This window comes from Oryx dammah, unplaced genomic scaffold (assembly GCF_014754425.2).
Source record: "Oryx dammah isolate SB20612 unplaced genomic scaffold, SCBI_Odam_1.1 HiC_scaffold_1, whole genome shotgun sequence".
Classification (NCBI taxonomy): Eukaryota; Metazoa; Chordata; class Mammalia; order Artiodactyla; family Bovidae; genus Oryx; species Oryx dammah.
The window spans coordinates 103,679,636-103,704,525 of NW_024070185.1; the positions used below are offsets into that span (position 1 = coordinate 103,679,636).

Consider the following 24,890-nt stretch of genomic DNA (forward strand, 5'->3'; position numbering starts at 1 on the left):
CTCCAGGGACACAGAAGGCTCCTAGAGGAAGGGCTGCTTACATAGTGATTGGCCAGAGTTCGTTGGGCAAGAAGTGGCATTCCAGACAGAAGGGATCAACATGGCAAAGGGAGGGAGGTATGAAAATCCACATCCAGTTTAGGGAAGCAGTGACCCAGTGTGGCTGCCTTTGTTGGTAATCTTAAAATATGTGTGATGCTGATCATTCATAATACCGGCCGTGGGTCAGCGCTGTACCCTGCTCTCTAGAGATGTGATCTCTTATCCTCTCAAGAACCTTGACGAGGAAATTGAAACTCAAAGCAATGATAGAACATGCCTAAATCCTGAGACCACTCCTCCAAAGCCCGAGTTCTTTCCATGGCATTTCAGTTGCCTCCAAAATAAGGAGAAACAGCTTTTTCAAAATATTCTTTGCATGGTGATAGGCTAGCTCACCAAGTGAAGGGAGAGAACCTGGGGTCTGATGCCAGGGCTTGGCCTGGTGGAGACCAGGCGTCTGGACAGATACATTCATCACAGGCCCACGGCCTTTGGGGGAGCTGGGCGCACATGGAGCCTGACCTCAGTGGAGGGCAGTGCTGCTGACCTCTTGGGCGGATTCCTTAATTGACCATGATGAAAAGCCCAGGGAATTGGATGTCCTTTCTCGTGGCCAGTGTGATTTATGGGACGATCACCAAGGATGTCTGGAGCAGAGGGTTATCTGTGCAGACACTCACTCCCAGCCACACAGAGTCAACGTGTTCCTCACCCTCACGTGGTTATCATTTCACATCCAGAAGGGAGACCCACAGCTGGGGAGCAGAGGGGTGAGGGGGCCTGACCACTTCCTTTGAAAGATGGAAACGCAGAGCCTCGCACAGAGGTTCTTCAGCTGAGCTTAGAGGAGGGACCAGCCCTCCCGCGTTAGTGCAGCGTGGCTCAGAAAACACCCAAGGGCATGGTTCCCCTCCCTGCTGATTCCCAAGGTACTTTAAGATTTAATGGAGCCACCGATCCAAAGGACCCTAAGCAGGAGGGTTGCAGAGGGTGGGGGTCTCATTGGGTGTGCCAGTATAGGCGTTCTAGAAAGTTGGGGCAACAGGTAGAGTGGTGGCCAGTAGCGTTGGCTGCTCCATCCCAAGGCCAAGGCTTTCTCCATCATTCCTGAGGGGTGTGCATGGCTCTGGACACTTCTGTCTGTGATGGGGCCCCTGCCCCTGACTCAGTCAGGACACGTACATGAATACTCCGTCACACTCATGCCTGGCATTGAGCAACCCTAGGAGAAAAAAAATCCTGATTAAAACCAGAACTCCTGCGTATCTGCATCCACTGATGCTTTCAAGCACATATATTCATGTATGCACAAACAAACAAGCGTGCATGCTTCACAACCAGACGCAAACACACCCATCGTGTGGTAAGCTCATGCCTGGCACGGACGCGTCAGCCAGACACCACCCAGATATGTCACCCGCAAACCCACATGTGGCTCACACACACCCGCAGCAGATACATCACGTGGCCGCTTTGTACCTGTTGTGTGTGTGCAAGTCGCAGACACACGCCAAGGAGCCAGCATGCCTGGCTCTCTGCTAGCCAGCAGGCTGGTCGCGAGCTGCTGGGGGGTGGAGGGGGATGGCGCAGTGGTGACAGGAGCGTCTCCTTCACCCCCTGAGCTTTCTCGTGGTCAAAGCAGAGAGGGAAGGCTGTCTGTCTGATGTTGAAGCCGGAATCGCCTTCCCCGCCTCTACCCCCTGTTATCACTGCCATGCCGATGTGGTTTTATGAGCACGGTCATCTGGGGTGGGGTGGGGGGCTGGAGGGGGCTGAGAGAGTAAACCCCCTCCCTCCCTGGGGCCTCTGAAGGAGATGCTGAAGCAGAGAGGGGCAAAGCTTCCCCCCACCCGCCCGACACTCCTGCTTGTTCTCCCTCCACCCACCCCCTGGGCTGAGTCCTCCCGGGGGAGACGTCCCTCAAGGAGAGGGACCCCGGCCAGAGGCCTCCTAAGCAGGCAGGGGTGAGGTGGGCGGCCGGCTTGGGGGCTGGGACCCCCTTTCTGGAGCCGCTCTGAGCATCTGCCTCCAGGCCCTCCCCGAGCAGCCTGGGGAGGCCTGTGTCCCCTCTCAGAAGCTCCCAGAAAGTTGTGGCAGCCACCGGGGCCTCTGCCACCTCCCTGCTCCTCCCGGGAGGGGGAGGCAGGGGCCTGGTGAGATCAGCGCTCTGTAATGATGCCAATTAGGGCTCATACATCACGACACGCCGCCTGGTCCCGAGGCCCAGCGCTGCGGCGGGGGGAGGGCAGAGCGGAGCCCGCCGCCGGGAGAGAGGGATTGAGCCGTGTCTTTGCACAGGGCAGCCGTGGCCTCCTGGGTGGACCAGGTTTATTCCTTCCCCCTTTTGGGGTGAACAGCCTTTGTCTGTTTCTCAGAGGAGGCGTCTTATTTCTCCAAAAAGATTTTCCCATCACAGCCTGGCTCCGTGAAATCTTTAGAGTTGATGTCCTGATACACACACACACCCCACGGAGTCTCTCTGAGGGCCAAGGGACCCCCACCTCGGACTCCCATCTCTTCTTCTTGTGTCTTTCTGCGTGCTTCTTTTCTCTCTGCTCATGCTTCCCCTCTCTCTGTCCCCTTCCACGGCCGCCGCCTTCTCTTCTCTCCCTTCTGTGTCTCCACTGTATGTCACGGGGTTTGGAAGCCGGAAAGGCGTGGGCTTTCATTCACAGACCCCTGCTCACCAGCTCTGGAACTCAAGCTCTGCACACTTCACTCTCTCACCCCCGAGATGGGTGTGAAGACTGCAGTCTCGAGGGCTGGGTATGCAGCGGGGTGAGTGGCAGGCGAAAGCCAGCTGACCAGACCAGAAATACCTCCCACCCCTGCCTTCTGGGCTCAGGGGCCCCGTGTTTAAAGAGATTCTAAAGATTGTCCCGGATCTGCCATTCCACCCCGGTCCCTCTTCAGACTTTGTGACTTGCTTAGATTGAAGAGAATGACAAGACGGCAACAGAAGGGCCCTGATAAACTGTAGGTACATATACAAATATCTATATATGCACATATATTTCCTTGTATGCATATACATATATGCATTCTGTTTATATACATACACACATTTGGAAGGGAGCCTTTGGACTGGCTAACAGTAGAGGATATTTTTCAAGAAAGTTCACTCTCGTAAACCATTCCGTGTTCAAGGGTGGTCTTGACACTAAGGCAGGGAAATGACCTCTGTAGAGCCCTGGTCAGATTCTGACATGTCCATTCTTTGTCCATATGAATGAGGACCTTTCTGGAATCCTGGGGACATCCCATGGGATACGCTTGGTTTTAAGGAGACTTCAGAATCACTGAGGTCAGGACAGAGAATGAATCAGTCAACTTTCAATCGTCTTGCCCGCCCGCAGCTTGAAGGTCAGCTGGAGCAGCGCCTGGACCGAGGGTTTCTGCTGTGGCCCTGGTGCCTTCACTGACTCACTGCCTGATTCATGCGTTCATTCCTTTAGCCGCTTATTCAGTCATTTATTTATACTCATTCATTTGTGTACCACTTCCTGCTCTCTGGGATCCCTAAATGCCTACTGATCCTTCATTCATTGTGCCCTTCATTCATTCACTCATTCATTTCCTCAGCCATCTGTGCAGTTGCTCACTCTTGTCTCTTTCACTCACTTCACAAATATTTATCAAGTGCCTGCCATCCACCATGCACAGTGCCAGGCTCTGAGCAAAGAAAGGGGCACAGATAGCACCGGCCTCATGGAGTTACAGGCGAGCAGAGAAGAGAACTTTTGATACAACAGTGACAAAGTCTGTGACAGGTGCCTGTGAGAGGGTTTGGACTGTCAGGAGTGGAGGTCTTCTCCAAGCAAGGGCCCTTGGATTAAGGTTTGAAAGATCGTTGATTGCCATGCCCCCGTTGAAGAGAGGCGGGGAAAGATCTTGAGAGCACAGAGGAGGGTGTGAACACCAGCCCTGGGGGAGGAGAGTGTGGTTAAGACCCTGATGTGGCATTCACACGCTCACCTTTCACTTGGCTGATGCCTGCAGAGCAAATCTTGTGTGTCAGGCGCTGGGTTAGGCTCAGAGAGGACTTGACCCCATCTTTGCCCTCCTAGGGCATTACTGTCACTGTGGAAAGGAGGGACGGGGGGCAGGGCCAGCGCTGGAGTGGGATTCACCAATGGCAAATGCTGCTCTCCCTCAGCTGCAGAAATCAGGGCAAGCTTCTTGGAGGATCTGACCCGGGCCTTGAAGAGCTGGTAGGATTTGACCTTGAGAAGGCCAATCAGTGGGACAATTCAGGAGAAAGGATACACAGGGGCAAGAGTTTAGAGGCTGTGATATGGGGGATTCCGGCGGAAAACCAAGCGCAGTCCAGTTAGTGGGAGTGTGTGAGGTGGTTCACGGGAGACAAGGTTGACCAGACCATGGGGGCCATGGATGCTGGACAGAGGGGTTTGTTTTGCACCTTGTCCTGGATGTGGGCAACCCTGGAAGGGTTTCTGAGCAGAGAAGGAGTAAGACCAACCTGGGCTCAGCGCTGATGAGCGTGGCGGTGGGTGTCAGCTGGACTGGGGACAAGAGAGTCGTCAGGGAGACCAGAGGTGGCCCTACTGGAGGTGGGGGGGTTCTCTCTTTCCCGCTGCCCCTGAGGGTGGGATGGCCCAGGCCAGTGGGGCCCAGCGAGCAGCCGGGTCCATTCCAGTGCGGGGAGGGGCGGCCCCGGCATCAGGAGACAGGGGCTGAGCCGCTGCCTCCCTCTCTGCTTTCCCGCAGGGTCAGAGTGCACCACCTCCTGCCTGGACCACAACAGCGAGTCCATCGTCCTGCCGGTGAACGTTTCTGTCCGCGACATCCCGCACTGGCTGAACCCCACGCGGGTACAGGTGAGTGACCGCGAGGAAAATGACCTCGTTGACCATTTACACGCCCTGCTCCGGCATTGGTCCCTCTCCATACGTGAAAGCATCTGACGGCCACACCTGCTCCACGGGGCGGGCACTGCTTCACCGTCATTTCTCCAAGCTTTAAGCATTTAGTCCTTCCCCCCGGCAGACCCTGTGCTAAGGCTGTTATGTAGCGTCCCACTGAATCCCCATGACGGCCAGGGAGTAAAAGGACAAAGCACCTCGTTTACAGATGAGGAGACTGAGGCTCCAAGAACAGCTGGGGGTGAAGGAGCAGAGAAGACCCCAAAGCTGCATCTGCCTGGCGGGAACGTCCTCGCTCATCAGGGCAGGGCTCACGGCTTCTCTGGTAGAAGCTCTTGGACACTCCATAGGCGGGGCTTCTGGTATCTTTCTCATGTTTCACTTGGGTGGTGGAAAGCAATTAATATGTGATACGGGGACCTAGTAATACCGATTGTCTATGAAGCACCTCCCATGTTTGCGCACCCAGCACTTAGCACAGAGGTCTGGGTCTGTTTAGACCTCAGGACAGTCCCGGGGAGCGAGGGCCACTGTCTGCATCCTCTCCTCATGGACACTAGACCTCAGGGGTGGGTGGCGGTCTGGTAGGAGGGTTCGACCCCAAGCCTGAGTCCAAGGGTTGTGCTCACCCCATGGCGCCAGGTGGCTGTGGAAGGCCAAGTTCCCATCAGAATTGGCCAGCCCCGTGTTCCTACCTGTCACCTGATCAGTCGGGGCCCCCAGAGCCGATGTGGGCCCCACTCATGTTCCCCGGGGCAGCGCGATCCCTGGCGCCATGTGTCAGCTCTGGCGTGTTGGCTCTGCACACCGGAGGAAGTGAGAGATGGAGACAGGGGCGCCGGGAAGGTTCAGCTGTGTCTCTCCACCAGCCTTTCTGCTGAGGCGCTGGGAGGGCTCCCGTCTGCCTGCCTGCCGATTGCAGATCCCGCTCGGAGAGCTGGCAGAACCTGATAGCAGGTGTACTGTTTCCCAGACGAGCTGAAGGCGCGATGGCTAGGCCTCACTCAGCACTCCCTGCTGGCTGGCCTGCCAGCCCCTCTGCTGCCCCCTGCACCCCGAGGCTGCCGCCCCTCCCTCCTCCCCTCTTCTGCCGCCACTCTCTGCCCATCTCCAACTTAGTGCCCCTTTTCCTGCCTCTGTTTTCTTCTTTTTCTTTTTTTTTTAAGAGTTGTGAGTGAGGTTTTATTTGGGGCAAATGAGGACTATAGCCCGGGAGATAGCATCTTAGATAGCTCTGAGAAACCGCTCCCAAGAGGTAAGGGCAAGGTCAGGATAGATGTGATTTTGGTGAAGACAGAGAACACGCAACCAAGGACATATTTCTGCAGAAGGTCCTGCTAGTCTCATGAAGGTACCACTCGTCAAGAGGAGCAGATGTCACCACGAAGGATTTTCTGGATACAGGGAGATACAAGAATTGCCTGCCTCTGTTTTCACTGTTTCTCTTTTCCTTCTCCTGAGACCTCTATATCTCTTTCCACCTCCTTCCTGCCCACCTTCTTTGCCTCCATCCCTGTTGTCCTGTCTGTCTCTCTGCTTGACTCTCGCACACATCCAAGAGACCAATCTGTGTCCCTGACCTTGGGCTCTTTCATCTGTTTTTCACACTCAGCGTGCTTTTCCCCACTCCCCACCCAGAGTTCCACAGAGCTCCATGCTCCCAGAGCATCCCGTGTACACACCCAGGTGCCCACACAGAGACCATATGTCAATCTCAAGGCAGATGGAGATCATCAATACACGCCCCTCACTGTACAGATGGAGAAACAGGATCAGAGAGGGGAGGGGGCTGGGCCAGGGTCACACAGGAAGCAGCGCCAGGATCGTGACTAGAGCTCCTTCTAAGCCACCCCACTCTCCCTTAGCACCCTTCTCCACCCCCACCTCCCATGCACCAAAGGCAGGGGACCTACCTCTGCACAGAGTGGACACCAGAGACCTCTCTCACATCCTAAGGCCAGAGGTCTTCTTTGACTGGAACCCAGACCAGGGCCCCCCACCCCTCTGCCCTCTGCCTGTTGGCTGAATTCCACCCTTCCCTCCACGAGCCCCGGGCACTAAAGAGTTCAGTTATAATTCATGGTGAAATAAATCCAGGGATTTGAAAGTCTGCAAAGCCCCCCTCCTCAGTCGCCCACCCGCCGCCTGCCCGCCCCCGCCCCCGCCCAGGTCCCCGGTCCGCCGGCCCTTATTGATGCCGGCCTACCCGGAGAGCTGTAACGAGGTTCAGACCTCCACTGGTCTCCGGAGGCCTCATTATCCAGGAGGAAAAAAAAAATGTGGTAGAAAAAGGGAGGAGGGCGAAGGGCAGAGATTGATGATTTCCAGGAATCGGGCAGAAACGCTGGCCTCTGCTGCACCCTTGCCCCCGGTGTGGCAAGAGCTGCAGACACAGAGCTGCAGGGCTGGTGGGGCTGGGCCGAGCCGGCCCTGATCACCCCTCTGCTTTCAGAGGGCTTGCTCCGAGCCCCAGCGCGAGGTAGATGTCAGGGCAAGGCTTTGCACCAACCACTGTCCCCGTGTAAGAAAGTGAGAGGTGAGCACTGATGTGCAATTGACACCCGCTGTGAACCCGACCTGGATCAGACACCTTCCTGGCTTCATTTGCACTCCTGCCCCCACCACACACACACACACACACACACGCACAACCCATGAGGTAGGAATTAGTCTCCCTTTTTCCAGTAGAGGAAATGGCATCTCATATGTAGAAACCTTTTCCCTACAAGGAACTGAAGAGGGATCCAGGTTAGTCTGATGCTGCTGTTAACTCTAGCTGCCTACAGCCTCCATGATAATGATAATAAAGGGGAAGTGTTTACTATCGCTTAAGTAGCTGACAGCCAGCTCTCCCCACAGAAACACCCTCTGATGCATAGCACTTGCCCATTGCTGTGGTGTAAATATTCCCACCACAGGCTGCTGATACTCCAAGTGACTGTTGCTAAACACAAGTCAGAAGAGATGGGCACCATTGCCTCTCATGAGCCCCTGGGAGCCGGCTGCAGCCCACCCCGGGCGCTCACCACATAGCAGGCTCTGTTTTAAGCATTAGACATAGTTTGGCACATATGACAAGAACAAGGACCACCTAGGTAACTTGGAATATCGACACTGAGCTCATGTGCAGGGTGAGCGACCGTTGTGATGGCAGGACCATGCTCACCGTGTTGACCCTGGCGAGCCCTTTGGGGCCCAGGGCACAGCAGATGCTCCTGTTTACAGTGGCTGAGTCAAGGGACCAAGGTTCAAGACAGCCCAGGCACTTGCTTGCTGTGTGAGCCAGAGTTTCCCCTTCTGTGAAGCAAGAGCTAGACTGGAATCAAGAGTCACAGACTCAAAAACCGATGGGAACCAGGCAGGTGGGATAAATGGGTAAAGCAGGCCAAGTGTGTCGCTTTGTATTCTAAATACTGAAGGGTCGTAGTTGTAGTAGTATAGATACATCAGACAGACTGAAATAAAACAGATGCCTGTGTACGTACTACCCAACCTAAGAAATAAGGTATTGCAAATGCAATCACTTTCTTAATGAGATAAAGCTCACATGCTAATCTTAAGCATAAGGCTTGGTCAATTTGCACGCTGTGTCCACTTGTGAGGTCCAGATCAGGCTGGGGACCTTTACAGCTTCTCAGACACCTTTCCACGCCAGGCAGTGCCTCCACCACCAAGGTCTCTTCTGTTGGATTTGCTTACTTTTGAACTTCATGTACCTGGAATCTTAGCATATATATCCAAAGAAATTCTCTTGTAGCCATATGTTTTACCTTCAGAGGAAAACGCTCTGTCCTGTCCTTTCTTTCAAGCTCTCCCCCTTTTCAAGCCTCCTCCCACACATGCGCTTTGCAAAGCAATGAAGATACAGAGAAACCTTCCTCTGATGTAATCAATAGGACAGTGCAAACTCTCTGTGATAGATGCAAATACCCCTCCGGCTTAAGGCTGGAGAGGCTGCAGGGAATGGTGGGGACTGTGATCAACTGAGAAACACACTCTGGCTGCCAAAGAGGGAGCCGCCAGCTGAGTGTGACAGCGTGGAAATGTGGGCTCCGTGTGGCCAGAGTTTCCTTTTTTCCTTGGGTATAAGAAACCTGAAGTCTTTAAAATATGAAGTCTCTCATTTTTAAAATATAGTATTCTGAAGGAGATCAGCCCTGGGATTTCTTTGGAAGGAATGATGCTAAAGCTGAAGCTCCAGTACTTTGGCCACCTCATGCGAAGAGTTGACTCATTGGAAAAGACTCTGATGCTGGGAGGGATTGGGGGCAGGAGGAGAAGGGGACGACCAAGGATGAGATGGCTGGATGGCATCATGGACTCGATGGACGTGAGTCTGAGTGAACTCTGGGAGATGGTGATGAGCAGGAAGGCCTGGCGTGCTGCGATTCATGGGGTCACAAAGAGTCGGTCACGACTGAGCGACTGAACTGAACTGAACTGAATTTTGACTTTGACTGAGCGCTTTGTGTGCCATGCCAGACATTTCTGTGGGCTATGTAGCCTGGAAGCTGTTGGCTGGCCACCTCTGGATGAGACACTCTTTGAGGCTGGACCTTCAGAATTCAGGGGGCAGCCCCTCCTGCATCAGCCCCTAAGGAACACCTCCAGTCTGCCCTGCAGTCCCCCTGCTTAGGGCCGAGAAAGCTCCCCGATAGGAAGTGCAGCCCACAACCTCCGAGGGGCATAATGCCTCCGGGTAGCTAGGATCACACCACTGACGAAAGGGACATGAGTCTGAGCAAACTCCAGGAGATGGTGAAGGACAGGGCAGCCTGGCGTGCTGCAGTCCGTGGGGTCACAAAGAGTCCAACACGACTGAGCAACCGGACAACAGCAACAACAGCTGGGATCTTGGCTTCTTTAAGAGCTTCTTGGAAAAGGATGGAAGGAGGAAAGGAAAGAGAAAGGGAGAGAGGAAAGGAGGGTTGAGGAGGAGGAGAGAGAGGGAGTTAAGGAAAGGGGAAGCACCACGTACTGACCGTCTGTTGTGCCATGACGGGCACTTTTTGTGAGGAATTCACTACACTCCAGTGAGATCAATAGGATCACCCCTTTACAGAGGAGGAGGCTGAAGTTCCCAGAGGCTGTCACCGCCCAGTGCACGTAACTTGGGTGATGGAATCAGGATTAGCACCCAGGACTAAGGCCGATGCATTCTGTCCTACAAGACAACCGCCTTCCGTGGTATAAGTAATAAACAAGTGCAATACATTAGACAAAGGGTGCACCATTCATTCCTGGAAGAGAAGGCATCAGACTCGGAAGGTCAGAGGTAGAATGGTTCTGAGTGAAGACAAAGTCCAGTCTGTATTTGTTCTGAGTGAAGACAAAGTCCAGTCCACCCAGCGTGTGGAAGGAGACGTCCCGTGCCCTGCAGGGAAGCCCGGAGGTGGGAAGATGTGTCCCGAGACCAGCCCTTTCTCATTCACTCTGGGATGCACTTATACATTCACTCAGTTGGTCATTTATTCATTAACTCTTTCAATGAACATAGATTAGGTACCTCAGAATGGAAGGCGTTCTTCAAACAAGGGGTACAGGGTGGAAAATACCTAGGTTTAAAAAAAAAAAGAAAACTTACGCAGAAGAAAGCCAGAAGCTCAGTAACTGATAAAAAAGGAAAAACAAACAGCTTATGCAGCTGACCCACAGAAGGTCCTATAAATAAGGAAAAATAAAGAAGAAAGGAGGACTTGTCCCAGAAGCATCAGAGAGGGTATCAGGTCTGGGCTTGGAACAAGGGGTTTCTTCTAAGACTCTTTCTCACATCTTTGGCTCTGCTTGGGTTTGTCTTCTCTGGGGTTCAGCTTTTAAACAGTCTGCTTCTGCTTCATTTGTCTCAAACCCCCTCCACCTTTCTGAACCTTGGTCTTTCCATCTGTCAAAACAGTAAGTGTTTTTATGCTTACCGGTTTGGGAGCAAGAGGGTTTTGAAGGAGAATATAGTTTTCAAATTATAAATCTGGAAATAGGACAGATATGAGTTTAGTTCCTGACTGTCATTACCTATGTGTATGATTTGGGACAGGTTATTTAACTTCTATCTCAGTTTCCTCTTGCATAAACCAGCATCAAAAATTGTACATAAATATTGTATGATATCACATATATGTGAAATCTAGAAACCATACAGATGAATCTATATACAGAAAAGAAACGGACTCACAGATATAGAAAACAAACTATGGTTACAAAAGGGGAGAGGGAGGGAGGCAAGGACATATAGGAGTATGAGGTTAATAGATACAAACTACTATGTATAAAATAAATAAGCAATAAGGATTTAGTATATAGCATAGGGAATTATGAGGTGGGAATGGCAACCCACTCAATAGTCTTGCCTGGAGAGTCCCATGGACAGAGGAGCCTGGTGGGCTGCAGTCCACAGGGTCGCAGAGTCAGACACGACTGAAGCGACTTATCACAAGCACACAGGGAGTTATACTCAGTGTAATGACCTATATTAGAATATAAGCTGAAAAGATAACTGAATCATTTTGCTGTATGCATGAAAAAAGTACCTATAGCATATATATATATGTGGACCTATATCATAGTTATGGTAAATGTTAAATGAAAATTCTGAGCACAAGGTTTGGAGCATAACATGTGCTTAAATAGAGGGTTTTGTGTTGAGGAGGCAAGGGAAGACCGCAATGGAGCTGTTAGTGGTCCTGTGCTGCTGATGTGGTGATGGCGCTATTGATGATGATGACGGTAGTGGGGCTATGGTGAAGATGATGGTGCTGGTGTCATGGATGATGGCGGTGGAGGTATTGGCAGTGGTAATGGCCACTGCAGCCAAGAAGAGACCGTCTATCCTTCCTATGTAGCAAGGCAGGAAAGAAAGCTGTCTCACAAAGCCTGTCTGAAAGGGCTCTGACTGGGCTGGAGGTCTCACTGGCATCAAGACGAGCAAGGCTGGCCTCTGTGGGGACCCATCTGGGATCTCCCAGCACTTGGTGTAAACAGCCGAGTCTTTCCTTCAGCTCCTGCTGCCTCCCCTTTCCCACTCCTCCTGGCAGACAGAGGGGCCCTGTAGGGAGACAGGTGGGGCGTGCAGCCCTGAGGAATAGTGGAAAATCCAGAAGACTTGGAAACATAAATAGGCTCATGCAGATAGTATAAAAGTCCTTTTTCTGAACTCACGTCAGGTAAACCTCAACTGACAGAAACTTGTACAACCACACCGAGACACTCCCACGGATAGATTAAATTAGGTCTCAAATAAACAGGGGGTGGGGATGGGCATCGAATCCCTTGTGGATCCTGACCCTGCTGTTTTCTACTTGAATTCGGTTCAGTCGCTCAGTCGTGTCCAGCTCTTTGCGCTTATTTTTTTTTTTTGAATGTTGAACCATAGCCTAAATGTTCCTCCAATATCCCTGAATGTTGGCCGGGAACAGACTCTCAGACCCAGAGGTGGAAGTCTGCTTAAAACTTGCCGGATGGTGAAAGCAGGTGGTCCCCTCCACTTCCGGCCCCCAGGGTTAGGAAGCAGAGGGGTGAGAAGGTAGCTGAGCTGGAAGGAAGGGACTAGACTTCTCACGTTTTTTCACTGGGTCAACATGCATTTGTTTGGTATGCTCCATCCTGAACCTCGGGGGTGGGGATGGGGGTGGGCAGAGATGTCTAAAACCAGGGCCTGCCCTCTGACCCGCAGCTGTTAGTCTTGGATTAACCATTTCCACATACTTTTTCTTAATGCATCTTCACAAGCCTGTGACATTTTCAGGACCCATTTTGCAGATGGGAAAACCTAACCTCAGTGGAAGTTTCAGGTCAGAAATGCACCCATGTCTGTCATGCCTCAGTGCTCAATCTTGCCCACACATCACCTTGTGTTTTAGGAGAAGGCAGACAGTCAACAGGGGCAGGAGGGGCTAACAAGTAGATTTCACATTGTGAGACTGTAGTTGGCAGATCCTAAGTTAGGTTGTTTGTCTGAGATCTGTAATTAACTCAGTGTACACTAAACTGGTCCTCTAAGCTAGACACTCTGCTGGGCTTTCCAAATGCTTTTCTGATGCTCTGGAAGAAAAAGTGAAAGTATTAGTTGCTCAGCCATGTCTGACTCTTTGCAACCACATGGATTGTAGCCCACCAGGCTCCTTTCTTCATGAAATTCTCCGGAGAATACTGGAGTGGGTAGCCGTTTGGAGTGGGTAGCCATTCTCTTCTCCATGGGATCTTCCCAACCCCGGGATCAAACCTGGGTCTCCCACATTGAAGACAGTTTCTTTACTGTCTGAGCCGCCAGAGGAGCCCAGGAAGACAAGTAAAGAGAACAACAAGTGTCCCTTGGTAAAATCATCTCTATTTTGAGATGGATCCATTCATATATAACATAAACATTTGACTGATCATCCTCCATGTACTAGGCACCATTCTAGGCACAGAAGACGCAGGGTGAACCAGAGAATGGGACAGAGCAGCAAGGCACCCAGTCCAACCTCAGCCGAATCCTGGAGTCACGTGATCCTACGCTCACCAGGAAACGTAATCACAGCTTTGCTCCCATATAGGTCTGCCCTTGGGGAGAGAATGGGCTGGTCACATGGATTTTCCACAGTCTGACCCTTGTGCCTGCTCATTTCTTAATTAAAATTAATCAACTGGCACTCTGCTGAGACCTGACCATGGAGACTTCAGTGGCTGCTCCCTGACACACAGTTACCTGTCATGACCAGGCTAAGCATTTGCCTCCAGGTTATTTTAATTAATTTTTTGAAAAATAAATCACTGTAGGATCTCCCTGGCATCCCGTGGTTGAGACTCTGTGCTTCAAATACAGGAGGCATAAATTTGATCGATATTCAGAAAGCTAAGATCCCAGATGCTACATGGCATGGCTAAAAGATTAAAAATAGATAAATAGATAAACAAATCATTGTAATCTGGCATGAAAAGTAGGGCATCTATGGCAGAATAGAAAAGAGAGCTTCTGGGATTGCTGCCTTAGCCCCAGTCCTGATGCTGTTTTATTTTCCTCATTGTATTTCTCTTTATTTTTTCACCTCCTTAAAAAATTACTGTGTAGGATTTTATGTTATGAGCCACCTTAAATCATTCCTAAAAAAAATATGCTTAGTTTCATATGTTGGTTTCTTCACTTAACAGCTGTGGAGCTTGGGGAATTTCTCCTCCTTATGACACAAGACTAATGCCCACCCCCACCCTCTGCATGCTGGTGAGAAATAAATAAGAAAATGAATACCGTAAATAGCACCGTAAATGCACTCAATACATTTTCGTTGGCATTATAATAATAATTTTATTCAGGGTGGCTATAAGTAAATGTATATACATATACCTTTAAGTTCTGCCTGAGGGGGTTGGGGAAATCATCACAAAGGAAGGTAGTCTTTTTTTTTTTAATTCTAAATTTATATGCTATTTATTTATTTTATTGGAAGAGAAGGAGGCGACAGAGAATGAGGTGGTTTGATGGTGTCACCGATTCAATGGACTTGAGTTTGAACAAATTCCAGGAGATAATGAAGGACAGTGAAGCTTGGCATCTGTAGTCCATGGGGTTGCGAAGAATTAGACACGACTTAGCCACTAAACAACAACATAGTTAATTTATAATGTGTTAGTTTCAGACGTACAGCAAAGTGAATCATTATACATACATCCACTTCCCAGGTGGCGCTAATGGTAAAGAACCCTCCTGCCAATGTAAGAGACATAAGAGATGCGGGTTCTATCCCTGAGTCGGGAAGATCCTCTGGAGGAGGCCATGGCAACCCACTCCAGTATTATTGATTGGAGAATTCCATGGACAGAGGAGCCTGGTGGGCTGCAGTCCATGGGTCACAAAGAGTTGGCCACGACTGAAGCGACTTAGCACACCCAGCGCTCTTCTTTAGAGAGTTTCCCCACACAGGCCATTACAGAGTATAGAGGAAGGTAGTCTTGCACAGAAACGTAAGGGAAACTAAAGATTCTCCAGGTGACAAGATGAGGAAGGGCCTGCTGTGAAGGCGAGCAGCAGGGCCAAAGTCACAGAGATAGGAGCGTGGCCCTCTCGGGAATCGTGCTGGTGGTGGTTTGGTCGCTCAGTTGTGTCCAGCTCTTGCGATCCCAAATGGTGAGCTGGCCTGTATGGTGGCAGCAGGTGGAAGCAGAAAGGGTTTTCTGCCTGTCCAGGGTTCCAAAACCAAAGGTGCATTCATGCGTCTTCCAGCCCACCACTCTCCAACTGTAGTGTGTATCAGAATCATCTGGGACAGCTTGTTTTTAAAACACGAGAGTCCCACGTCCTGGCTTCAGGGATTCAGATGCCCTAGACCCTAGGCAGTGAAGAGGCTGCCCTTCCAGCGTGCTCCTGTGTGACTGTGATTAGGGTGGTCCTCAGCGCCGACTTTGGGCAGCCCTGCTCCATGCCTTGCTCCATCTCCCTGCTGCAGCCACACGCTTGGACATGCCTGTGCTCACGTGTGCAAGTGCACACGTGTGCACACACTCACAGACACACACACACTCTACCCTTCCTCCCACCTTCTCCCCGACTCTGTCCACAGGGCAAACAGCCAGGAATTTCCTGAAGTGCCTTTCCGATCATGTCCCTGTCCTGCAGGCCTGCTTCTCCTCCTCTCGTTCTCCTGCCAGAGAAATACAGAATCACGACCCCTACAGTGAACGCAAACATTATTTTAATCTTGTGGCTCCAGTTCAGGCAGGCACCTGGGCAGATTCTCCATGTAAATGCCAGGGTGAGGTCAGGACTCAGAAGATCCAAGAAGGGAAGAGGGGCATTGAATGCGATTCCGGTGAAGAGATGGCTCCCTCGCAGCCGCAAGCCCATCTAACCTCTCTCTCCCTCTCTCTGCAGAGAGTTGTCTGCACGGCTGGTCTCAAGTGGTATCCTCACCCTGCTCTGATTCACTGTGTCAAAGGTTGTGAGGTGAGTTCCTCAAAATGGTCCCAGTATGGTTATCACTCCTACTGTTAATCATGGTAACATTTCCTATGCCTGCTAAGTGCTTTAATACCCCTTTAACAGACTTCTTGGATAGGAGTCAGAAGTCCTGTTTTACAGCTCATGAAACTGATGCACAGAGAGGGCAACAAACACATTCAGACACACATTGGATGGCTAACAGAGTCAGGATTCCAGACCAGGTATTTCTGGCTCAATATACTATTGCCTCTGAAAGGGAGACTGGGAGGGATAGAGTCCACGATTTAGCAGCTATGATACGCCAGACATTTTCCAGCATCGACTCATTTAACTTTTCAGAACCACATGAGGCAGGTTTCTTTTTTTTTTAATTTCTACTTTTTCTGACACCATTAGCTGCAGATCACTTCCTTCTGCCTCACATCTTTGTCATTCATGTGTTCATCAACTCTAGAGGAGATAGGGGGCACCTTATCCCAGCTGCTTAGAGCTGGAGGCAGAACAGCTCCTCTGACCCTTCAGAGAAGCCATCGCTTGGAACTTGGCATTTTGCGGCTCTGTCCCTGGGTATCAGTGATAAGCTTGGGGAGGGGCAGGGCCAGGGTACTTGGCCTGTCACCTGTGTTCTCAAGGGGGTGCTGTCCTTGGAGGTCAGAGACATTCTGTGCACCTCTGTGCCCACCTGAGTTTTCGGCTGGCATCCAGAAGGAAGCCCCAGATCCCATCCAGGTGGATGTCCATATCTCTGTGGTCCCCTCTCAGGAAAAGCCAGGTGGAAAGGACTAGACTGCTCTAGGAAACTTTGTATTTGATGGAATTCTTAAAATGTCACAACCAGAATGCTCTTCTGAATGATAGGGAGACTGAGACCTAGTGAGCAGCCAGCTCTAATGTTTGATGGAATGCCAGACTGGAACAGCTCTTAATGTGATCTAGCCTCCTCATTTGTTGGGTAGACTGAAGAGGGCCAGAGCAGGGATGGAGCAGTCCAAGGCTGCACAGCATAACAGACATAGAGCTGAAGCGTGAACCCAGGTCTCCTGACTTCCAGGCCTGTGAATTTTCTCCTCCACTGGCCACTCCTGCCCACAGACCACCCCCTGACCTGTCACTGTCACAGGACAGTCCCCAGGTCATATTTGTTTCTGTGTGTGGGTTAGGGACCTCCCGTGGCATCTTTTTAAGGCACAGGACACTGTAGTTTGTAAGAACTCCCTTTCTCCCAAGATTCAGCAGAAATGGCAAAACTGAAGCCAAGGACCCGAGACAGTTGCATCCTGCCATCTCTCTGGATCAGTCCAGCATTTCAGAAAAAGGAAGCTTGGGTTACCTGGGCATGCCTTCTGCCGAGTCGGCAGTCTGGGTGACCAGTGTGACAGCAGAATTCGATCCCTCCTTTGACTCAGCACTAAGGCCTTGGAGACCCTCACCTGCCCGGCTCTGAGCTCTGCCAAGCGATGCTTATCGCCTTTGCCCTTGCAGCTGCCCCCTTGGCCCCTTGCCTTCTAATAGTTTGTCTCTTATCTGGGCTGAAAAGTGTGCTTAGGAAAGACACAAATGCTGGGTCCAGGGAGGAGCTATCATCCTGGAATATCTACAGGAGCCAAGATTGATAAATGGTTTGAGAACCTTGAGCCCCCCTACCCTCTGCCCCAAGCTGTGTCTAAATTAGTAATTTAATTGCTTGTCTGTCAAAGCTTCACTGGGGGCCTATTCTGTGCCCAGCACTAGTCTAGGTTCCGAGAGTGCAATGGTTTCAGTCACGTGAGAGCAGTAACTAAGCTCTCTTGACTCATCTACCTATCTTCTTACCTTTCCTCCATGCAACCGTCCACCCTTCTACTGATCATTTTACAAAATAAACATTTAAGGAAAATATATTTGATAAAGGTTTGCTCAAATTGCCAGCATTTTGCTAGGAAATCTAAGACATAAAAATGGATGACATACATTCCCTGTCCCTAAGGATAAAGAAGATGAAGAAGATAAAGAAGAATTCTAAACTGATATACCAAGAGCTATCAGCAAAGCAGGCACAGGAAGCTATAGAAACACATAGAGCCCCAGGAGCTATAGGGAAGGCATTTTGGAAGGGTGGTGTGTGAGCTCTATCTTGAAGGATGAATTGTTTTCCAGAACACACTGTCAGTAGAAGTAGCAGCGTGAGAAACACCAGAGAGAGAAGAAACCTCTAAGTTGTAGAGCTTCTCACACGTGATTCACTCTCTATAGAAAGCCTCCCTTCTCCACCCCCTGATTAATCTCCCATCTGATTAACTCCTACCCATCTTATGATCTTAGCTGGAACAATCATTTCCTAGGAGACTCCTTCATAGAGTTCTCTGATTAGGTCAGATCTTCCTGCTCTTAATTCTAACATCGTCATGTACCTTTCCTCCCAAGCTCTTATCAAAGTTAAAATCACCAATTAGATAAGTGAGCCTTTGAACAAAGTCTGCCTCTTCACTACAGTGTAAGGCCTAGAGGAGGAGGGGCTCTATTGGGATGGCCAAAAAGTTCATTCAGGTTAGTCTATAACCTTGTAGGGAAAATCCAAACAACGTTTTGGCCAACCCAATACATCAACTCATTATTACATCCTTTTTTTTTTTAAACCACAATGTGTGACACATAGTCGGTGTTCAACAGATAGGATTGAATAGAAGATGAATGGATGAATGGATAGATGGTTGGGTGCGTAGGTGGATGGATATAGCAGCAGGAAAGGGTACATAGTAGAGAGTAGCTAGTAATGAGACTGGAGATACTTTTCAGTGGCCCAATAAAAACAGAAACACTTTTGTTTTATTTTTATTTTTCTTCCTCCTCTTCTCCAGCTACTCCTTTACCAAGCCAGTTCTTTTTATTTTATGAAAAGGACATTTGGTTTCTGTGATTAGTCCTTATATATGATATAAGAAAGAAGATAGAAAAGAGAGCCCCCAGACAGATCTCCTAAGGCTCAGAAAAGAGCAAAGGGCTTATCCTTTGTGGTTGGTGCCTCTCTGCTCCAATATGAATGTGGCTGATGTGTCCGTTATGGCAGTCACAGGGCAGAGTCCCACCTGAGTTCACAGCCTTGCGTATGTGCACACACAGTTGAGCACAGCTCTCTCTGTTCTTGGCTCTGCCTTGCTAAGATCTTTTTTAGACCCTAACAGGGTGGTGATGAAATGGAATCAGGCCTCAAGAGTTGGTGGTACAAAGACTCTGCGAATCTGGAGCACAGATGCAAGAGAAAAGGATGCCACACAGGCTGGACTCCTTGTGAATCTGGTTCTCCCCAGAGCAAGCCCACGAGAAGTCAGGATGGGAGGGAGAGACGGCTGGATCATAGAGGTTGTGCTGGGATGCAGGGGCCTTAGCCAGCTATTGACATCTTCTTTCTCATCAACAAGTCACTGAGCATCAGAGACTCCCAACCCGAACTTTAATCAGAGAAGTTTCACTTTCATTTCCTTTCTATATTAAAGGGTTACACAGTATTATCTCTGATGAGGGGAGGGGAATGTTCATTGCTTTGAGAAAACAGTGGTCTAATCCTGCCTCTATTTTACCACTGGGAGCCCTGAGGCCCAGAGACAATAAGCCACTTACTCAAAATGACCGAGTAGCCAACCAGGTTAGACAGTATGCTAAGTGTTCAGGCAGGAAATGTAACTGCTGGGGGCTGCAGAGACCCTTGCCTCTGCCCTAAGCTGACTCTGGGTTCAGATCAGTAATAACTCCATGATCTTTTCCTCATCTTTCAAGCATCACAGAGTTGGAGAAACACGGGGAAGAAAAGAGAGAAATGGGCATATTCTAGAATAACCTAGAAGGGTAAAGAAAAATGAGATGTCAGCTTAGATTGAAATCTCTACTCTGCCTCTGCCAGTTTGCTCGTGGCCAAGTCCCTTTCTTGCTCTGAGCCTCAAGGTCTTAATGTGTAAAGTGGGAAGAGCAATGCCTACCTCACGTGTTTTTTTGAGAACAAGAGGAAAACAAACATGGAAGGTGTGTGACGTCCAGTATATCTATACTCTTGTGTTAGAGGAGAAAGTGCCTGCAATCACACACCAACCGTTGTGCCAAATCCCGATGAACTCTTAGGTTCAGTCTCTCTAGTTCTTTGTTAGTTTACATTCAGCTTCCCAGTGTATTTGCATATATTTTATTGTAAATTATGGTTGTAAATATCTACTTCCAGGAAAGTAGGGGAGGGGTCAGATTTTCTTATTTCTCCAAGTGAAAGGAGCCCTGTGCTTCGGGAGGACAGAGTGGTCTCTCCTGTGCTTTTGCGCACCCAGCCTATAAGTGTGTGTCTCCTAGCATAACTGTAGTTGGGTAGGGAAAGATCTTGGCTAGTTAAGAGTCTTTAAAAATGGCAGACATGATGATTTGTCCAAAAGGGTGGAGGGATTTGAAGCCAGGTAGGCTGACTCGGAGGTTTGTGAGAAGAAGAGAGACAGCTGAATATTTACAGGAGCCAGTCACCTCTCACTCCAGGATGCTAATCAGGCCTCCCTTCTTCCTGTCTCTCTCCAGCCCTTCATGGGAGACAATTACTGTGATGCCATCAACAACCGCGCCTTCTGCAACTATGATGGTGGAGATTGCTGTGCTTCTACAGTGAAGACCAAAAAGGTAGGTAGGCCAGGGCGCCCCCTCTGCAGCCACCCCTGCAGGTGTTTCCAACTTACTGGCCCAAGATCACCCCTGGGTGTTGGACAACCCATTGTCCTGGTTGTGTCAGCACTCCCCTACAGGTTTCACTGTGTTCTATTGCATTGGATTTCTCATTCTTTCTCAGTGGTGATGGGGTTTAGTTGCTAAGTCCTGTCTGACTCTTGCGACCCCGTGCACTGTAGCCCCTCAGGGCTCCTCTGTCCATGGGATTCTCCAGGCAAGGACACTGGAGCGGGTGCCATGCCCTCCTCCATTTCACTCAGTACTAGCTCATATCATGTGCTAAGCCCTGAACTAGGTGTGGAGCTGCATGGATGATCTTTGTAGATGGTCCCTTAACCTCGCAGCTTAAAGTCAGGTATGGAAGCTGCCAAGTTGAAGAGCAATGCTTTTTAAAGGAAAGGACAGAGTTCCCTGTGGGCCCAGGCAAAGGGTTGGAGAAGTCTCTGTGGAGGGATCTTCATCAATGCACACAACTGAGGGATGAGAAGGGGCAGGGAGGTGGCCAGGAGAAGTGTCTGGGGCAGGAGGCTGGCATGCAAAATCCTAGAGAGCACACATGTTTAGGGAGTATGGCTAAAGCCTAGGGGAAGATGCAAGATGAGACGTTCCTGACAAGGTAAGTTATGATCTTTAAGCATTGAATAATCTCTTTTATTGTTCACACCTGGAAAATTAACGGGTGTGCTCTTGGTCACCATTTTCTTCCTTAGCACATGGGATGTAGCGGGAGTGATTCAAGTGTTCATCCAGGTGAGCTGTGGTGGCACCCACCCAGAGAGGAGTGGTCACCTCCACTTTCCTCCTGGTGAGAGCTGGAACCACAGTTTGGGGCCTGAGCCAAGAGTTGGGAGAGAGGTGACCAGCCTGGCCCAGTGTGAGTTAAACAGTCTTCCTGTGATGAATGAGTTCTTCGGGAACAGTTTCTATCTTCATGCTCATATATATTCTCAGCTGAAAAATCATTGACCCTCTCTCATTTTAAAGAGGGGAAACTGCTCTTGAGAGAGGAGGGGGCACAGACTCGTGGTCATTTCGGCTACAGAGCCCTCTGTGATGCAGTGGTCCAGACTTTGCATTTCCTTAATGGGGGTTCTGAGACCCATGAAGGAGGGATGATTTGTCCAAGGAAGAATAGTGAGTGATAGAGCACAGCTCCTGGCTTCTATCCTCATCCCTTTGTATTGCAGTGTCCTTAAGACAAGTTGTTCCTTCAAGAAAGATGCTCTGATTCTAAATGAAGGGTTAAACAGGGCAAGACCCAAGAAAGACTCAAATTGGAGTCTTGTTACTATGTCTCTCGGTTGGTGCCAGGCTTATCTGATTGTGTTTACTTTGCTGTGTATTGTCAGTATACTTAGTATATGGTTGTGATGTACAATAATTTATGAAACTATTTATCTCCAACTTTTGATTTTAACTTTTAGGTGACTTCATTTTCTCACAATGATAATGATGCTAATGAAGATTTTTGCATAGAAATATTCTATAACTCTATTCATTTACAACTGATTCTTGGAATTGACATGAGTAGGATATAAGATGTGAGCATTTTTAATATTTTAATCTTATTGGCATGTATTTGGTTTTCCGAGTTTTGTTAGTTTCAGGTGTACAGTAAAGTGATTCAGTTATACATATAGTCCTTCTTTTGTAAGATTCTTTTCTCATATAGATTAAGGAATACTTCATAGAGTTCCCTCTGCTATACAGTACAGCCTTCTTGGTTATCTGTCTTACATACGTTAGTGTGTGTGTGTTTATCCCAAGCTCTTGATTTATCCCTCCCCTGCCATGTTTCCCATCTGGTGACATAAGTTTGTTTCTGATATCTGTGAATCTGTTCCTGTTTTATGAATAAGTTCACTGGTATCTTTTTAAAAATTAGATTCCAAAACTATATTGAATGAAAGTGGTGACAGTGGGTTTCCTTGCCTTGTTCCTATCTTAGAGGAAATGCTTTTGGCTTTTTACCATTAAGAATGATGTTAGCTGTGGGTTTGTCTTATATAGCTTTTATTATGTTGAGTTAAATTCCCACTTTCTGGAGGGCTTTTATCATAAATAGATGCTGGATTTTGTCAGAAGCTTTGTCTGTATCTATTGAGATGATCATATGGCTTTTATTCTTCAGTTTGTTAATGTCACGTATCACACTGATTGATTTGCAGATATTAAGGAATCCTTGCATCCCTAGGATAAATCCTGCCTGATCATAATGTGTGATCCTTTTAATGTATTGTTGGGTTTGACTTGCTAGTACTTTTGCATCTATGTTCATCAGTGATATTGGCCGGTAATTTTCTTTGTGTGCGTGTGGTGTATTTTGTCTGGTTTTGGCATCAGGATTATGATGGCCTCATAAAATGAGTTTGAGAATGTTCCCTCCTCTGCAGTTCTGGAAGATTTTCAAAATGATAAGTGTTAACTCTTCTCTAAATGTTTGATAGAGTTTGCTGTGAAGCCATCTGGTCCTGAACTTTTGTTTGCTGGAAGTTTTTTAATCTGTGTTTAAATTTCAGTACTTGTGATTGGTCTCTTCATATTTTCTATGTCTTCCTGATTCGGTCTTGAAACGTTGTATCCTTTAAGCATTTGTCCATTTTTTTCTAGGTTGTCCAATTTATTGGTGAGTAGTTGCTTCTGGTAGTCTCTCCTGGTCATTTATATTTATGCTGTAACTTCTTTTTCATTTCTAATTTTATGGATTTGAGTCTTCTCCCTTTTTTTCTTGATGAGTGTGCCTAAAGGTTTACCAATTTGCTTATCTTCTCACAGAATCAGCTTTAAGTTTCATTGATCTTTGCTACCGTTTTCATTTCTGTTTCATTTATTTCTGCTCTGATCTTTATGATTTCTTTCCTTCTGCTAACTTGGGATTTTGTTTGTTCCTCTTTAGTTATTTTAGGTATAAGGCTAGGTTGTTTATTGAAAGTTTCCTTGTCTCCTGAGGTAGGATTGTATTGCTATAAACTTCCCTCTTAGAAATGGTTTTGCTGCATCCCAATGGTTTTGGATAGTTATGTTTTCATTGTCATTTGTCTCTAGGTACTTTTTTTCCCTTGATTTTTTCAGTGGTCCATTGGTTGTTTAGTAACATATTGTTGAGTCTCCATGTGTTTGTGTTTTTAAAGTTTTTTCCCCTAGTAATTGATGTCTAACTCCTAGTATTGTGGTTGGAAAAGATGTTTAATTTCAATTTTCTAAAATTTACCAAGGCTTGATTTGTGGCCCAAGATGTGATCCATCCCAGAGAATGTTCCACACGCACTTGAGAAAAAAGTGTATTCTGCTTTCAGATGGAATGTTCTAAAAATATCAGTTGAGGCCTGTGTTTCCTTCTTGGTTTTCTGTCTGGATGCTCTGTCCATGTATGAGAGTAGTGTGTTAAAGTCACCCATTATTATTGTGTCTTATTTCTCCTCTTCTGGCTGTTAGCACTTGCCTTATATATTAAGGGGCTCCTATGTTGGGTGCATATATATGTACAGTTGTTATATCTTGGATCGATCCCTTGATCATTATGTAGAGTCCTTCCTTGTCTCTTTATTTTAAAGTCTGTTTTGTCTGACATGAGTGTTGCTACTCCAGCTTTCTTTCGATTTCCATTTGCATGGAATACCTTTCTCCATTCCCTCTCTTTCAGTCTGTAGAGCGCCCTAGATCTGACGTTAGTCTCTTGTAGACAGTATATATACCTAGGTTTTGCTTTTATATCCATTCAGACAATTTGTGTTTTTTGGTTAGAGCATTTAATCCATTTACAGTTAAGGTGCTTATCAATATGAATGTTTCTTATTGCCATTTTGTTAATTGCTTTGGGTATTTTTGAAGGTCTTTTTTCCCCCTTCTCCTGTGATTTGGTGCCTATCTTTAGTAATGTGTTTGGATTGCTTTTTCTTTTTTGTGTGTGTATCTATGGTAGATTTTTGGTTTGTGGCTCCCGTTAGATTTTGATATAGCAGTCTATATATGTACCAGATTGTTTTCAGTTGCTGATCTCTCAAACACATTTCCAATATCCTGTACCTGTACTTGCTTCTTCTCATGATTGCTGGCTTTGACATATTTGTGCGTGGATGATTTCCTAACTTTATGTTTGCCTTTACTGGTGAGGCCCCTGTTTGTAATTTTCTTGAATCTTGTTGTGGCCTTTTCTTTCCTACCTAGAGAAGTTCCTTTAGGATTTGTGGTACTGAATTCTCTTAGCTTTTGCTTGTCTGTAAGACTTTTGATTTCTCTGTTGAATCTGAATGAGGGCCTTACTGGGCAGAGTAGTCCTGATTGTAGTGTATGTGAAACTGTGTGTCCTGCAAGAGTGACACCTGTCATTTCCCCCAGTCCCGAGGAGCTCCCACACTTGAGCCAGATGCTTTGGGGTTTCTTCT

At 48.3% G+C, this 24,890-nt stretch overlaps 1 protein-coding gene across 1 annotated transcript in view; it reads left to right on the forward strand.

The window, feature by feature from the left end:
• Positions 1 to 24,890, forward strand: part of PAPPA (pappalysin 1) — a 263,068-nt gene that overhangs the window by 217,180 nt on the left and 20,998 nt on the right. The window contains exons 20-22 of the mRNA XM_040238522.1: positions 4,771 to 4,880; positions 15,766 to 15,837; positions 20,362 to 20,460. Of these exons, the coding sequence (XP_040094456.1) occupies positions 4,771 to 4,880; positions 15,766 to 15,837; positions 20,362 to 20,460 (281 nt within the window). The remainder of the gene's footprint in view (positions 1 to 4,770; positions 4,881 to 15,765; positions 15,838 to 20,361; positions 20,461 to 24,890) is intronic.